This window comes from Carassius auratus, chromosome 27, assembly GCF_003368295.1.
Source record: "Carassius auratus strain Wakin chromosome 27, ASM336829v1, whole genome shotgun sequence".
Taxonomy (NCBI): domain Eukaryota; kingdom Metazoa; phylum Chordata; class Actinopteri; order Cypriniformes; family Cyprinidae; genus Carassius; species Carassius auratus.
The window spans coordinates 21,799,302-21,816,052 of NC_039269.1; the positions used below are offsets into that span (position 1 = coordinate 21,799,302).

Sequence of the window (16,751 nt, forward strand, 5' to 3'; positions counted from 1 at the left end):
TATAAGATCTTTTTTTTTACATGCTAATAATGTGTTTTGACCATAAAAATGATTTTATACTTTCCCAGACACAAAACAAAATGAAAAATGTATACTGAAATTACTATGTATGTATTTTCAAAAGGAAATTAAACAATGAAAACAAGTGGTCAAATTAAGCAGATATTTTCACTTTGTAAATCTCAGTACAATATTTGAGTGTGAAATGCAGTCCACAAGTCAGTGAGAAGATGATCCAATTCAGCTAAAAGGCTAAAAATGAAAAAAAAAAATAATAATTACAACTCCTTAGAGACTAATACAAATGTCCTAGATCATGGTCCCCAGACTAGACTATTGCTAGCAGCTCATTCACATATCTGCAGGAGGTTGACCTTTTCAGCAGCCTGTCAAAGAAGAGCTAAGCACAGGTCAGAAGACATTTATCTGCATTTAATATAATATGGGAACACTTTTGATGAGAGATAACAGAACAAGACCCAGGCTGATACTGATCAGAAGGACTGAACTCAAATGATTAACAGTGTTAACGACTGAATTGTTTCTAATCACATATATTTATATTGCATTAAAAAGTTAAATGTTCCTAAATGTCCCCTCAAAGACAGCATACTCAAAACACAGGGGAGGTCATGCTACTATCAACTTTGCCTGTCAATAGCACAATTCAACTCTGCAGTCATGCTCTATGAGCAGGAGCATTGGAATTGTTTTTTATTATTAAATGTAATGGGAGAGCCCCGTTTTCACATGCGAAAAGCATAGTTACCATGCAGGCATTTTTAAGAAGAAATCCACATCCTGCATGCTGTATAAGCCAGTATATTGAGAGCAAAGATACAAACCCTATAATAAAACTGACCAACATATTGAATGAGGACAAAAATATCTGCTTTTAGTTTACGCTTTACCATTTTTTTTTTATTCAATTATATGAAAGTTTGTTCTAGTGAGGGACGATTCTCATAAAATTAAGATATTTGCCCATGTGCTACATCACCATTGTGAAAGCAGCGCACAGTGCTGGCACAAACCATTCTGATATAGGTTCAGTCATTTTCAGCTGATCTTTTTTGAAGCTGGTGTCAGATCTCAGAGGTAGAACAAGTCTTCGGATTACCAGATTGAAGAACTCTGGTAAAGACCCTTTTACATCAGACTAGCATTCTACAATTATCTTAACCATACACTCGCTCTTAGAGGCCTGTTAAACTCAGTAATTCACATGACACAATTTTTGGATGAGGTCATATCCTGTGAGGTCTGTCTGTTTGCACACATGAACATGAATATGCAGTGCAGGTCTGATCATGACTACGCACACTGTCTTCATCATTAGCTTGCCTTTGCTTTGACAGTGTAAAAAAGCATTAACATTTTCCTCAATGCTGGTAATTAAAAGTAAAAGACGACATACTGGCCTTCTAAAGCTCTCAATATACTGTATGCAATACTGGCATAAAATGGAGAAGAGCTGGCACCACCTTCAACTTAGATCAAGAAGTCTATCTGAAAAAAAATATTTTCCCACATACCCCAGTCATATCCCAAATTCCCATAAAATCTCTACAGATGGTTGTTTAGTAGCAAAACTCAGAAAACCCAGCAATCTCATTTCTTTAATGACTCAAACCCTGACAGCATGGTTAGAGGATGCAATGATGGAGCAAATATAAAGACATTTAACCTCATTCAACCATGTTAACTAGGGATGCACAAAATTCTGGTCATTTCAGATAAGCAGGTTTTTTTTTTTTTATGGCCAATAAAAACTTTATTGAAAAAAAGTAATACATTTTGTACTATTTTGTCAAAATAATAATAAAAAAAACTTAAATGTAAAATGCTTTTTGTTTGATATACACTGATATACAGTATTGTGCAACATCTAAAAATACAAATAAGGCAAATGAGTATGCACAACGAAATATTTAATATAATCTTATGCAAGATTTAATATAATCTTATACAAATAAATTAAAAAAGTACTAATATCGTTGATAACCGATATGGTACCGATATATTTTGCAAAATCTAAAAATACAAATAGGGGAAATGAGAATTCACATTTAAATATTCAACATAGCCTGATACAAACAAATAAAAAAACACTAATATTGGTTAATAACCCATTTGGTACCGATATAATGTGTAAATTCTAAAAATACAAATGTAAGTAAATATGCAAAATTAATTATTCAATGTAGCCTTACACAAATTAATAATAAAACACTAATATCAGTTAATAACCAATATGGTACTGATGTATTGTGCAAAATTACAAATATGGGAAGTAAATATGCACAATTAAAAGTTTTTATACCAATAAATTAAATAATATATATATATATATATATATATATATATATATATATATATATATATATATATATATATATATATATATATATATATATTATCGGTTAATAAACTTTATGTTACCGATATATATATTGCACAATCTAAACATATAAAAAAGGGAACTATGCACAAATACATATAAGTATAGCCTGATACAAATACATTTTAAAAAGTACTAACATTGGTTGATAGCCGATATTGTAGTGATATATTGTGCATCCCTAATGTTAACTAAAAGTGTTGCACAGTGGCAGTGCCACCACATATATTCCCATATTTTATCTCCCCATTCCCTTATATAGTTGACTTTATTTTCAGCTCACACTGCATGTTAGAGGCTTCAGTGTGACAACAAAACCAGACAAGGTTCAGACACAATATTCCAGTTCTCTGGAGGAAGGTAACATGCTTTGGGCACAAGTAAAACTCAGTCATCAGGACACTTTTTGTAAAAACAGTCCTTCTAGCAGGTCTTTAATTGAGCATATGCTGTTACGAGCTGGTGTTTATTCATCTTCTGATTTCCATCCTTAAAACAACACTCCAGTAACTGTGTAGACAACATACATGGAGATACAGTAAAGTATCTTGACAAAATGGAAGGTATTGTACTATACTGTACCTTCTCGATAGCCTGCGAATGCTCTATTCCTAGCGAATCATATCTTGCTTTTCTGTTATCAGACTTTCAGCTACATGAAAAAGTGTTTGAGAAGAACATGAAGATGGAATGATGCATGAAATAATACGTACATTTGGGGAAAGGGCCTAAGAGAAGGAAACTGCCTGAGTCATGCAAAATATTAAAGGAAAAGTGGGCAGGGAGGGGGCAAGAACAAGAGATGTGAAGCGATGAACAGGAGGTACATAAATTAAAAGTGTGAATGATAAGCCAACGGTGCAAATAGCAGCAATGTTCCTCCAATGTCCCAGCCCTTCCTTCATTTTCCCCGTCCCTCCCATTCCAGACGGACTCCGTGCTCGTCCAGTCTCACACCGTTCTGCCTTTTGGGCTGGCCAGTGTGCTTAGAGAAAAGAAAATAATGCAGTAAAAGGCCCAATTTAGCAGCACTTTGGAGAAACGAGCGCCTCTTTTGAATGACGACAAAGCAGTAAACATGAAGACTACCATGCTGTTTCATAGTTTACCAGAAGTGGGCACCCAGTAATCTAGCATCCCAAACCCTTGCTTTCTCTCGTGTCGGAGGAGACTGTGCTAGAATAGACAGCAACATTCCACCTTTTTGTGGTCAAATTGTCATCTAGAAGGGGCCAAGTGTTGTTCAGCTGCTTACACACATTTTTCCCAGAGGTAACCGACAAGGTTTAAATTAAATAAACATGCGAACAAACACATGACCATGGCCGTTACGCCAGTCTACATTTGAATACTACTAAGATGCAAAGAAATCACTGTATCAGGTAAAATATAAAGGTTTGTTTCACAGGTACTCCTGTAGCTCTTTTGTGTTGGGGGGGGGGGGGGGTGGCATATTACAGTTCAATAACAGCTGCTAAAGGAATAATCGGGGAACAAGAGAGTTGCCCCCAGGCCTGTTTGTAAAGGTGATTTGAAGGAGCTGCTCCATTTTAACACAAACTCCCTCCTCCTCCACCTCCCTCCTACTCCCGAGCACTTTAGAAAGAGACGCTTGATTCACAGCGCTGCACAAATCATAGCTTTCGAAACCATTAGTGCATTTGCTATCAACAAACTTCTCTTTTGCGGATGGTGCCACATTCACACATGGTTTTTTCCCTTGTTTTTATCAATATATTTATCTATTGGAGTTTTTATTTTTTTTGCTCAGAGCTGCCAAATCCCGCCCCTCCCCCTTCTTAGAGCAGCAGTGGCACCAGCTCAATGAACAATGATAGGTTTTCCACGGCTAGAGAACGAGGACTCACATGGCATCCCTATGGAGCAGCATAGAAGGGAAATAGAAAGTACAACAGTGAATTATAACACACACGCAATCGAAACCTCCTCCCATGCGTTGATACAGGCACGCATATGCAACGTAAATTACTCACGCAAGAAAAAACCAGAGTGTGGGCAGCATCGTGTCGTGCATTGCAGCCGATGAGACTGGGGTGCAGAGTGCTGGGTAGTGGTATGGTGTAACATCAAAACCTTCACCGCGTTTACCACTCCAAACTCTTCATTAGTGCCTGTTCAGTCTCTTATAAACATGAAATATTGCCAGAGACTGCTGCTTTTGTGAACAACCTTTAAGAAGTGAACCGTCTTTCTGCCACAGAGATGAAAGTTACTAACACCTCTTCTTGTCATATCTTTTCTTTGGCAAAGCATTTCTTTTGTTTGCCTTACACTCTTAAAAACAAAGGTTGTTTACTTGAAATGACTGCCTTATCTAGAACATTTAACATTCATGGGACCTTTCCATTGCCAGTGGAACATGGTCTTCAGATTAGTAAAATATTCTTAACACAAATAAAAAAAAGATTTTTTTAAAGAACTGTTCATAGAAATGTTCCCCAAATTGTTCCACTATGGCATCATTTCAAAAAAAAACCTTTTGGGACCTTTATTTTTAAGAGTTTAGATGGAAAGAGACAACTGTTATATTTTAGGGCTGGGTGTTAATACATATTTCCCAATTAGATTTAGATTTAGATTTTAGATTTTATTTTTTACTTTTTCATTCTGTTCAATATATCTATATATTTATAATATAAATTATATTTATCTGTAAGCTAAGAGTATGAAAACATTTGTTCATAAATCAGATTATACTGCTTATAATGTTTTTGATTAACTAAAAAAAATAGTCTGTGAATCGGACTACACTGTTTGTGCTGTAGATTGTTGCAGTTCAATTCATGATACACACATTTTTAATGTTTCAGAGTCTCCTTTAAAGAGGTCATATGATGTTGCTAAAAAAAACATTATTTTGTGTATTTGGTGTAATGAAATGGGTTTTAAAAATTTTTTAAAATATTATTTTCCACATACTGTATTGTTGCTCCCCTATGAGCCATCTTTCTGAAATGTGTGGATTTTTATAATGCTCATCGTTCTGAAAAGCGAGGTGTGCTCTGATTGGCTACCTATCCAGTGTGTTGTGATTGGCTGAATACCTCAAGCGTCTGACAGAAATGTCACGCCCCTTACTATACTGTGATGCTGTGTGTCCCGGAGCGCCAACACAAAAATATTAAAACCCATTAGGCATTTGTTGGATCCAGTGGCGACACAATTACGGATTATAATGACAATACCAGCGGTTCTCAATTCCAGGCCTCACACCCCCCAGCTCTGCATATTTTGTATGTCTCTCTTTGTTAACACACCTGATTCAGATAATCAGATCGTAAGAAGTGAGCTCCATGCATGAATGGTGTTCCGATTAGGGGTGTGCGATATGATGATTTTTGATCATGGACTATAAAAATGTCTCCACTATATGCTTTCTGTGCTAAAGCGCACATTCTATCAGCTGCACTTCTGGTTACCTTCGTCATATACTGTAAAACCCCACATACATTCACAGCAGTGTTATCTCTGCAGTAGAGTTACTCTCTCATTTTTTGCATGTGCTTTTAAATGTTTCATTCACGCGCTGGTCTGGCCTGTGCTTTTTCTGAGTGCCGCATACATGCCAAGCGTGCGCTAAAACCTGTCAAACAGCACCTGATTATTGAACCAAGTTATCTTTTGTGCTAATACTGTCAAGACACACAAGGTTTACATGTAGACTCAAGTTGGTATATAGTGTTCATTGCTTCCCACTTCCTGACTCTGAGCAGGGGAAATCTGCTGGAGCGATAAGATATACGTACAAAATGTGCAGAGCAGGGGGGCGTGAGGACTGGAAGTGAGAACCGCTGACTTCGACTGTCTTTTTATGCATTTTTTGCATATGTAAACGTACTTACAGACTTAGTCAGAACAGCCGTCATTGTAGTCTACTCTCCCAGGATCAGGAAACAGTCCTCCGTCAAAAGCACTGCATATATCTGAATTCTTGTGTTGAACTGTTCTGTTGTAAATATAACTTAACCACTGACTTCTAGTCGTGTCCTCTTTTGAAAGACCAAATAAAGCAGTTTCGCTCTCACACAGGAATACAGTCTCCATGACATGGTGCTGGCGGCAACAGAGAGAATAAATGTTACGCCTTCTTTCTTTGTGTGAACATTTGGCCGCCGTTATGCAAATCTTCCCACATCGTGACATAGACATGTAGGGGTGTGTTAAAATGAGCCATTGTAGGTAACTTTAATAAAGAATATCTCTTTGGATTTGAGACTTCGGTCTTTGCAACTTTACAGATCTTATCTATTCACGAACAGTAAGTAACACTCCAAAGAGAAAGGAAAATTTTAAATCACATCGTATGACCCCTTTAAAATATGACTTCCTTCGTTGTAGCTTAGATCTAGAAAGAATTTGTAAAAATTTGCTAAAATGAGGATCAGAAGTAGTCTGAAAATATCTACTTTTCACTGAGCCCTATTATTTATTCATCCTAAATTTCTAGTCCCCCATTCACACTGACAGCATTTAGGCAATATTTTGCAGCTAATATTCGCTGTGTCATATCATTGGTGGGCTGCATAACTGGGTATAGTTTTTTTTAAATCTCACCACAAATGAAATGTATATCCAGTAAAAATGTCCGTCTTCTTTCTGCTAAAAATTAACATTCTGCAGAGGGAAATGTTTGGAACTGCAGCAGTTCATAAATGCATCATGCAATGAACAAGACAAACAATTATCAGTGTATGAATCAAAATGCTCATGGTAACATTAACATCTTGCCTACACTATCTCACAGGAGATGAATCAAGTGAAACTCTGCTGTTCTCCTGTCAGGCTAGTTGTTGCCGCACTGCATCACATATCGTGTTTGCATAGATTAACGTGGCTGTATCACTGGTGATTAACAACTCTCACTGAAAACGAGTAACTTGTGGTTGGTTTGTCATTGCGAGTAGCTGACAGCGTGAATGGGGCTTTCTGCACAGCCCTGTTTATACATATATGTTTAACTGTGGTTAAATTGATTCTGGTATAAGGCATGTGTTGGAGAGGTAAAGGTAAGGAGAAGCAGGTAATGCAGGCATGAATGGCAAACACAGCGTACAGATAAATCAGTTAACGATCACTGTCTTTTGAATCTAACCCATTCATCACAGTGCCGCTTTAGCCCAACAAGGCTGTGTATGTCCATTTTCTAATGTGCCTTACTATGTCGAAATCTACTCTGCCTCACGAGATGAGATCACGATGATGCAGTTTTTGAAGTGGGAATCCTCGGGGCTCCTCAAGATTACCAAAACAAACCATTACGCAAACAAACAATTAAGCAGTCATGAATTATTTAACAACTGCTAATACAGCTTACAAAACATGGACTGGGATTTGTGGTGCAATCGCAGAGCTGATGGGAGAAAAGCTCTTCATACAGGCAGCGTGAGGCTGTTGGAGATGCTCCTGGAGGGAATGAGTGAGTGGGAGATGCAGAGAGAAGGACAGAAAAAGACAGAAGAAGAGCGCGAGAGAGAGAAGGAGTGGAGGGGAGGGGAGGGGTATAGCTGTGTAGCTCGGGGTCACAGTCGCTGTGGTGCCATACCTCTCACAGACCCGAACGGTCCAGGCCGCGATGATCCAGGAGGAGATGCTGAAGACCAGAAGCACGGTACCCGGGCAGATGGTCATGAGGGTCTTCATGACGAAGCGCGTGTTGAAGTTGATCTTGTTGAGGGCACCTATACTGCGTGAGGATGCATCGGTGAAGAGCTTGCTGTGAAGGAGCATGACCCGGCCAATCAGGTAGAGGCGGAGGAACATGGGGATAGAAAGGATGATGTCCACATCGGCGTCGGCCACGGAGGGCACGTATGTAAAAGCCAAACGGGCCGTCCATGTGAACACGTACTGGCCTGGGATTGGGTGAATGGCACACACCAGCAGCTCCAGGACAATGAAGAAGATGCGCTCATACGTCATGGCAATCCTCCAGTCATCTGCCCCATTGTCCACCATGAACAGCTGTGGGGAGCAGATGAACAACAGGGTGTATTAAATAGAGCAGTTAAGAGGAACTCAGAGCTCCTCTGGAAAACATGAAAAAGTTGAAGTAATGTCAGGTGATGCCTTAAAGGTGAAGTATGTCATTTTTGTTTTATTTAACTTAGTATGTAGAGAAACTATAAGAGCAGGTTAATTCTCTTAAAAGTGTAAAACACTGTAAAACACGTCATTACTTGAAATAAAATAAACCTTAACTGAAATAAAGTAAAATATGAAAAAAACTTTTTTATATTATATTAATTTTTTTATATTTGCCGAGACAATATATGGTGGGAATGGGCAAACCCTTAATCAGCAATGCTAATCAATATGAAACTGATGGTGTGGGAGTACTTAGAAAACCAAAAATGGTTTCTGTTCATTGATATTTATGAACTATAAGTTACAATTTTCACCTTGAAATTAGCATTAATAGATCATTCAAACAATCAGATTTTTTACTCTTGATACTCAAGAACTAACCTGTATTTCCCGAGCGTGGTACATTATTATAAGACCAAGCAAAATAACAGTGGAAAGGCTGATAAGGCATTTCAGTGCAAATGAATATGAAGATTCCTGCAACAAGAGAAATGAAACACCATTAGTATGAACAAACACACCACACAGTCTGGCAGCTTCGGCTAAAGTTAGAAGATCATGCTTACTAAATGAAATATTTTTGTATGAATAGACACTGTCTAAACCATCTGCGTCACAATACACTGCAGTGCTTTACCCTAGAGGAGTATGGAATTACATTTGGTTCAATAATAATGAACGAAACTTTAGAAAACTGAACGTAACTTTTTCAGAAACTATCAAAAATATGCCATTACAAAAGAAGAAAAACACAATGAAAATGAACATTAATTCTCACAAATTTAACAGGCTCTTCAAATATGCTTCATTCTGTGTTCATGTTTTTCAAAGATTCGTTTTCGCTAATCGTTGATTCTGAATGCATTGCCTCAGATTTCGCTTATGCTTTGCAGTTTTACGTTTGGTGTTTTGACACCAACCTCTCATGGAGGTGGGCTTAGCAGTGATCTACTCTGATTGGATTGTGAGCTTTTGATGGACAGGTGCTCTCTGACCGGGAAGTACAGATGCCACCCAGTGGCGCGCATATTGGAAAGCTCTCGGGGTGAATAAATCTGGTCTCTACCGCAAAAAAATCTTTTTCACAGACAGAGTGAAAGACATTTATTTTAAGCTCATACACAGGTTTTACAATGTTTATGCAAAGATTTAAATCTGACATTGATCTTACATGCTCTTTTTGTTCGAGTTCTGAAGAAACTGTACACTTATTTTGGTCATGTCACTACACTCAGAAACTTTGGGATGATATTGCTGTCTTTGTCACATTTGTCAAGATTTTGCCAGGCTACTCAGTACATATGAAAAACATTATATTTGGGTATTATGACCCAAATATAACCCCACATGACCCCACAAACGAAAATAACAGTTTTGTTTCACAAATTTCACATTCACAAATGCAAATTCTCCAACTGTAAACGTGTCTTCTCTGTTTTCCTAAAAGAAATGGAAAATTATTTGAATGTAATCTCAGTATCTACTAATAAGAAAGCTTTAAGGACTATTAGAATTTGCTCTGCCTTTGATCTCCTTGAGTAATTTTGTGCCCTCTTTTCTTTAGTTCTATTTTATTCTTTATTGTTTTTTTGTTTGTTTTTTTGTTTTTTGTGTTTAATATTATGTGATGTATGTTTATACCTTTGTATATTTTTTTCTCTGCATTAATAAAAATATAATAAGAAAAAAAAGCTCTCGTGGTGATTTGTATGCAATACGTCATGCCTTGTGTTACTAAATATGTAAATAATATTTGACCTTCGATCGTCTCAGTCTGTAAAGATGAGCTCTCAGGAGACACGGAGTGGCGTCATCTTCCTCCTCCGCTTTTCCTTCAAGGCAGCTTGAAGTAAGCTTGTGTTACTGAAGTAACCAATAACATCGATACAAGTTTTATTCATGTTACTGTGTGCAACAGTTTGTTGCGGGTTATTATTGTCATTCAGTAACACAAGCTTACTTCAAGCTGCCTTGAAGGACAAGAGCTCATCTTTACAGACTGAGATGATCAAAGGTCAAATATTATTTACATATTTAGTAATACAAATCATCCGGAGAGCTTTCCAATATGTGCGCCACTGGGTGGCGTCTGTACTTCCCGGTCAGAGAGCACCTGTCCATCAAAAGCTCACAAACCAATCAAAGTAGATCACTGTTAAGCCCGCCCCATGAGAGGTTTGTGTCAAAACACCAAACGAAAATTTGTGAAGCATAAGCGAAATCTGTGGCAATCAGTGTTTGGAATAACGGCGTTTAAAAGAATGGCGTTAAGTAACAACGTTATTTTTTCAGTAACGTGGTAATCTAACTAATTACTTTTCCCGTCGTTACAACGCCGTTAACGTTACTGAACGTTAAATGCGGTGCGTTACTATGCATTGATTTAATAAACTATGCAATCCGGATGCACCCCTGGCTCACACAGCGAGTGAGCAGGTGGGTTAAAAACAAGATAAGCGATTATGATTGGCTAAGGCAGAGTCATGTGTTTCATGGTAGCCAATCAGAGCCAGTGTTTTTACACACATGCCAGCACACGCGGCTGCGCCAGCGGCGCCAGACACACACACACACAAACACACGCAACAGCTACACAAAGATTCGCAGCAGAGATGGCGAGTCAGGGGCAATCCGATGAAAAGTTGGCATTTTCAAGGTGAAGATAAAAGCACTACTTTAAATTCATTGTGGTCAAAGGCAAGAACGTGCGTGTAATGTGTACATGTAATGTGTGACACACGCATCTACAAAACTAGTGGCCAAAAACACTTTTCTTACAAAGATAATATTTGAAGTGCAGGATAAAACTCTTGCTGTCTGTTGACGTGCAATAAATATTGAAAGTTATGTACCTGTCTGTTCTACTCGTTTCAACTGACTTGCAAAAATACTTTTTTGACTGCAAAAAAAAACAAAAAAAACAATGTACAAATTCTCTGACATGTAACAACTTTTTTTTTTGTTTGTTTTTTTTTTTTTTACAGTAACGCAAACAGTTACTTTCCCTGGTAACGAGTTACTTTTATTATAGAGTAATTCAGTTACTAACTCAGTTACTTTTTGGAACAAGTAGTGAGTAACTATAACTAATTACTTTTTTAAAGTAACGTTCCCAACAGTGGTGGCAATGCATGCAGAATCCATGATTAGCAAAAACTAATCTTTGAAAACATGAACAAAGAATGAAGCATATTTGAAGAGCCTGTTAAATTTGTGCGACTGAGTAAATTTTTTTTTCATTTTCATTGTGTTTTTCTTCTTTTGTAATGGCATATTTTCATTTCTGAAAACGTTACGTTCAGTTTTATAAAGTTTCATTCATTATTATTGAACCAAATGTAATTCCATAGAGGAGTTAATCCCCACTGTGTCAGAAAAAAACAAAAAATTACCTTTTCATAATATTCCCCATGGCAACAAATGAACCTCACAAATTGGGGAACCAAACATCTGATAATGTTTGATATAAGGTTTACTCTCTGTACAAACTCCCTATGACATACATGCACAATCACGCTATGTGGGTGTATTTGATGATGCGAATACTTGAATGTTTTTCGGCACTGTCCTGTCATCTCAGTTTAAATGTGTTGGTGTTAGTGAGGGACTTGTTGGTTGAAATGTTAGTGCAGTACAGCAGAATGAAGATTACAGATAAGCATGTTTCATACAGACTGGAGGGAGAGGTAATAAACGATAAAGTAATTGTAGTTCGGGGCATTAAATGCCCATTTCATAAGCCATCAGTCAATAGTCAGTGACACCGCATTTTATGATACTACACTAAAAATTTAGCCTTACTTTATTTTTTATTTTTTATTCTTACTTTTTTGTCATTGTATGCACCAAAACTGTCTATTTTTCTGTAAAACATCTGTCATATCAAAGTAATTATATTCTAAATATACTAAAAGTGTGATTGAAGTGACTTTCTGGAAGAAAAAATCCCTGTGCAAAGATTCCCAAATCAAAATTTCATTTTCTGCCAGTATGAGAAACTGAGCAAAGCGTGCATAATTTATATAACCACAGAAAAGCAATTAAAAGATTTAATTTTAACAGTGAAATTAGACGCCCTTCTCCCTTACCCCTTCTAATTTAACCCCAGGTCCCAATGGTCCCGCTACGAAAAAACTAGGTCTGAAATTGTTATAAATTTCCCATGTGACAAATTACAGAGTAAACTAATTAATATACCTGTTGGTCACCGGCAGGATTTTTTAAAGGTCAGATTGCTAACAAACACATCTGGAGTGCCTTTCTTTCCTGCTGACATTCACATGCCATTGTTCCTTGCTTTTCTTTTTCTATTTTTCATGTAAGATCACGCCATGTGATAATTCAGTTAATTCAGATGGATGTCACAGTAGCAGTGTAGCAGTTCTCTCCCACAGGGCTAGAAATAGCACAACCATCACAAAATCCACATCTCAAGGGATCTGAGTGGTCAGAGAAACAAATACCTCATTGTGTGGACCCTGCATTAAGAATTGCTTTGGGAGTTGTCTGTAACACAGGCCTACCTCAAAGTTTAAAGTATTTAAACTCTCTAGGACCACCTGTACTGCTTGTGAAAATGACTACAAAACAGTAAAGAAATGAGAAGAGGTACATCCCAAAGTAGATCAAGGCAGTTAAGAGGACAAATATTAATGTGATGCCTGTATGTGCTATTAATTAAACCAAAAGACTAGTGAAATGCTACTATTTTACATTTTAATATTAAGATTTCTTTATTACAAATTGTATTATCAGTATTAAAATTTGAGTGGAAATTTACATTGAAAAATAATCATGAATTTCCGTTTTTCTGTTTGTCCCTTTTGCTTTATTGACAGCTGCATTTATGCTGCCATTTTTTTTATTTATTTATTTATTTACAAATGTAATAGAAATTACAGACAATTGGAATAACATTTCTTTACATATCTATATTTTTATGACATTTCCTTATATTATAGATCAGTGGTTTTCAACCTGTGGTCCGCGGCCCCCTAGTGGGCCGCAGTGGTATTGCAGGTGGGCCGCCAATTATTTTCTGTTCATTTCCAGTCCATTCTAGGGCTGTGCGATTAAAAGAAAACGTCCTAAAATCACGATTTGAGCGTGCGCATATGCCTAACTACAGGTTCACACACTGTCTGTGATGCACCTTTTTTCTGAGCCAATGTTGACGGATCAGAGCGTTCTCACTGCGGTAAAAGGCTAGAAATAAAAACGTGCGAAAATAATTCATGTCTAACACATGAGCATAGAGTGAATTTGTTAGTGAACAGGATGCAGTTTAAGTGAGAGGAGACACGTTTTAAGTGTGCACACTCTCTCCTCGCAAAGCAGCGTGTATCTGAGCAAGCACGACCGGTTTTGTGACAGAGCAAAGGAAATCTGCTGCGAACAGAGAGATTCGCACTCGTGCATTATTTTAATGTGCTTTCGCGTTATATTTATGCGCTCTCACTGCTGACCGCATACACATACTGTATACACACTGCAAACACCTGAGGCACCACTACAATTAATGAGCTCTATGAACAATGCATGGCAAAAAAGAAAAAAAAGTCCCTGTATACAGGATTTTCTTTTTTATTTTTATTTTTTGCCACAAGTCTATACATTTTTTTACATCTTCACTATAGTGATAATTTTGACTTATGTCTGTTCTAGAGATGTTAAAACTTTTTGATAAAGCTCTGATTGGTTTTCTTTTGGAAATATGTTTCAAATTAATCGTGAATGCATTTATGACTGTAAAAGCACAATTGCAAAATTGATAAAAAAAATCGCGATAGTTTTTTTTTTTTTTTTTGTCCATATCGCACAGCCCTAGTTTATTCAATAAATATAGTTTAAAATCTAGCTTCTGAGTACTAAGTTATAAACCCAACAAAAGCGGGGTCAGTTAATTTTTTTGAAGTGGGCCGCGCAAACATATGTGTTTGGTTGTGTGGGCCGCGAGTTGAAAAAGGTTGGGAACCACTGTTATAGATATTTCTTTTTTAATTTCAATTAGATTTTGCACACAATTTTTGTCATCAGATTCTCTTCCACCTAATATATTTACTTGAAGTACACCTGAGATTTGAAAATAATTTTTTTTAATAATTAAGGTTCGCATTTGCTCATTTGCACATTTGAATAATTAAGGTTCACATATGCATGTTCATTGGCTCTATGACATAGGTTATGGTCACATGACACGCAGGTAAGCAAACATAATATTGTTTATTTTAATTTAACATTTTTTATTTAATTAAAGCTGCGGTAGGTAACTTTTGACGCTCTAACGGTTAATAAACAGAACTGCTTGCGTCTTGCGGAAGAACCGCCGCGGTGTATGTAACACTTATTATAGGTGCACCCTGGTGATTCAGGACAAGCTAAAAACACGGTTTGGAAAATGGATTTATGGTGTACTCGCTTATTATATACATTTTTCTACATTTTGAACACAAACAAAGTTACGGACCGCAGCTCTGATTGGTTGTTTCTTAACGGGAGCGGTCAGTAACTGCAAATGGCAATAGGACCACTGGGAGGAGCCAGAGGAGTCTGATTTTTTCACAGATTATCTGTCTCATATTCTACTGTCAGGACATAATGACAGGTTTAACAAATATGTAAAAAATATATTTTTACAAAAGTTACCTACTGCAGCTTTAATTATTAGCATTACCCCCAAAGCAGTTCCTTGACAAACCCCAGTTTGGGAAACCTTAATGTAATTTAATGTTTAATGCACTTCTTGTTGTTAATTACAACAAATGGAATATATTTTCTTACTCTCTGTATTTTTATGCTAAAATGGTATAAGATTATCCTATTTAAATCAATGTGATAAACAAGTTTTTTCAATAGTAATCTAAAAGTAGTCTGATTGTATTACCTAAATAGTGTAATATAATGGATTATGCTATTAACTACCATTTTTTGTCATGTAATTTGGAATCAGTTAATGGATTACAAATCTGTAAATTATCAACCCAGCTCTGATTACACATGATAACCACTAAACCTAATATTTAATATATATTTAATTTTAATGAGGGGATAATGCATGGCTAGCTTTGCATTAAACAAATTTAATGCACCAATTAAAATTGTTTAATGCACAGCTAGCCATGAATTATCATGCTTATTCTAGTCATATGCCAGGATTTAAAAGTTAAAGCTGTAAATGATGTTTCGTCAGGTTATTGGTTGTGGTTATTTTGTAAACTATGACTCGTTAGCGCTACCATTCTGCCCGCTTCAAATCAGACACAGAGATGAAATAGTGCGATAAGATCTAATTGAATGAATTATAGTATTTATTTGAATAAATTATTTATCGATCTATTGAGCGAGAGAGAGAGAGAGATGAGCCTACCTGCATTTGCGCGTATTTCTAAACAAGCTGTACTTCAAATACAGAGATTTTTTTTCACCTCGTTGCTGAGGAATATAATGTTCTGATCTAGTATCTAGGCCATTTTATTAATAAAGGTCATGGGGCAGTGTTGACAACATGTTTGTGTGTGTGACCATCTCCGACCTCTCCCTCTCTCTGTGTGTGTGTGTGTGTGTGAGTGACGTGTATGGGTTTGTGTAGCAAATAAAGCAGCAAATTAATATACAGTACATACTGACTTGAAAGTACCTGTGCAATAAATTTCACTGCACACCAGCCAGCCACTCAGAATCCAGTATTCAGACAGACCATGGTATAATTAATATTTTTAAATACTTAACTTTATAGTTACACTATATTTATAAAATAAAAGTTACACATTATTGTACACTGTCCTTGTTACAGTGAAGCTGTAAACAGCATTGAAATACTGATTAATATTATTTAAAAACATGTAGTGTTAAGAATATGGCTTGGTTTAGGGCAGTGGTTCCCAACCTTTTTCAACTCGCGGCCCACACAACCAAACACATATGTTTGCGCGGCCCACTTCAAAAAAATTAACTGACCCCGCTTTTGTTGGGTTTATAACTTAGTACTCAGAAGCTAGATTTTAAACTATATTTATTGAATAAACTAGGGCTGTGCGATATGGACAAAAAAAAAAAAAAAAACTATCGCGATTTTTTTTATCAATTTTGCAATTGTGCTTTTACAGTCATAAATGCATTCACGATTAATTTGAAACATATTTCCAAAAGAAAACCAATCAGAGCTTTATCAAAAAGTTTTAACATCTCTAGAACAGACATAAGTCAAAATTATCACTATAGTGAAGATGTAAAAAAATGTATAGAC

The 16,751-nt window shown here is 36.6% G+C and overlaps 1 protein-coding gene across 5 annotated transcripts in view; it reads right to left on the reverse strand.

Annotated features, from left to right (window-relative positions):
• kcnn1a (potassium intermediate/small conductance calcium-activated channel, subfamily N, member 1a) overlaps positions 1-16,751 on the reverse strand; it is a 37,314-nt gene that overhangs the window by 7,019 nt on the left and 13,544 nt on the right. For all 5 annotated transcript variants that reach the window (XR_003276043.1, XR_003276042.1, XM_026206630.1 and 2 more), the window contains exons 3-4: positions 8,888-8,983; positions 7,965-8,383 (exon numbers count right to left, since the gene is read on the reverse strand). Coding sequence is in view for 3 of the 5 variants with exons in the window: in XM_026206630.1 (XP_026062415.1) it covers positions 7,965-8,383; positions 8,888-8,983 (515 nt within the window). In the remaining 2 variants the exon portion in view is untranslated. The remainder of the gene's footprint in view (positions 1-7,964; positions 8,384-8,887; positions 8,984-16,751) is intronic.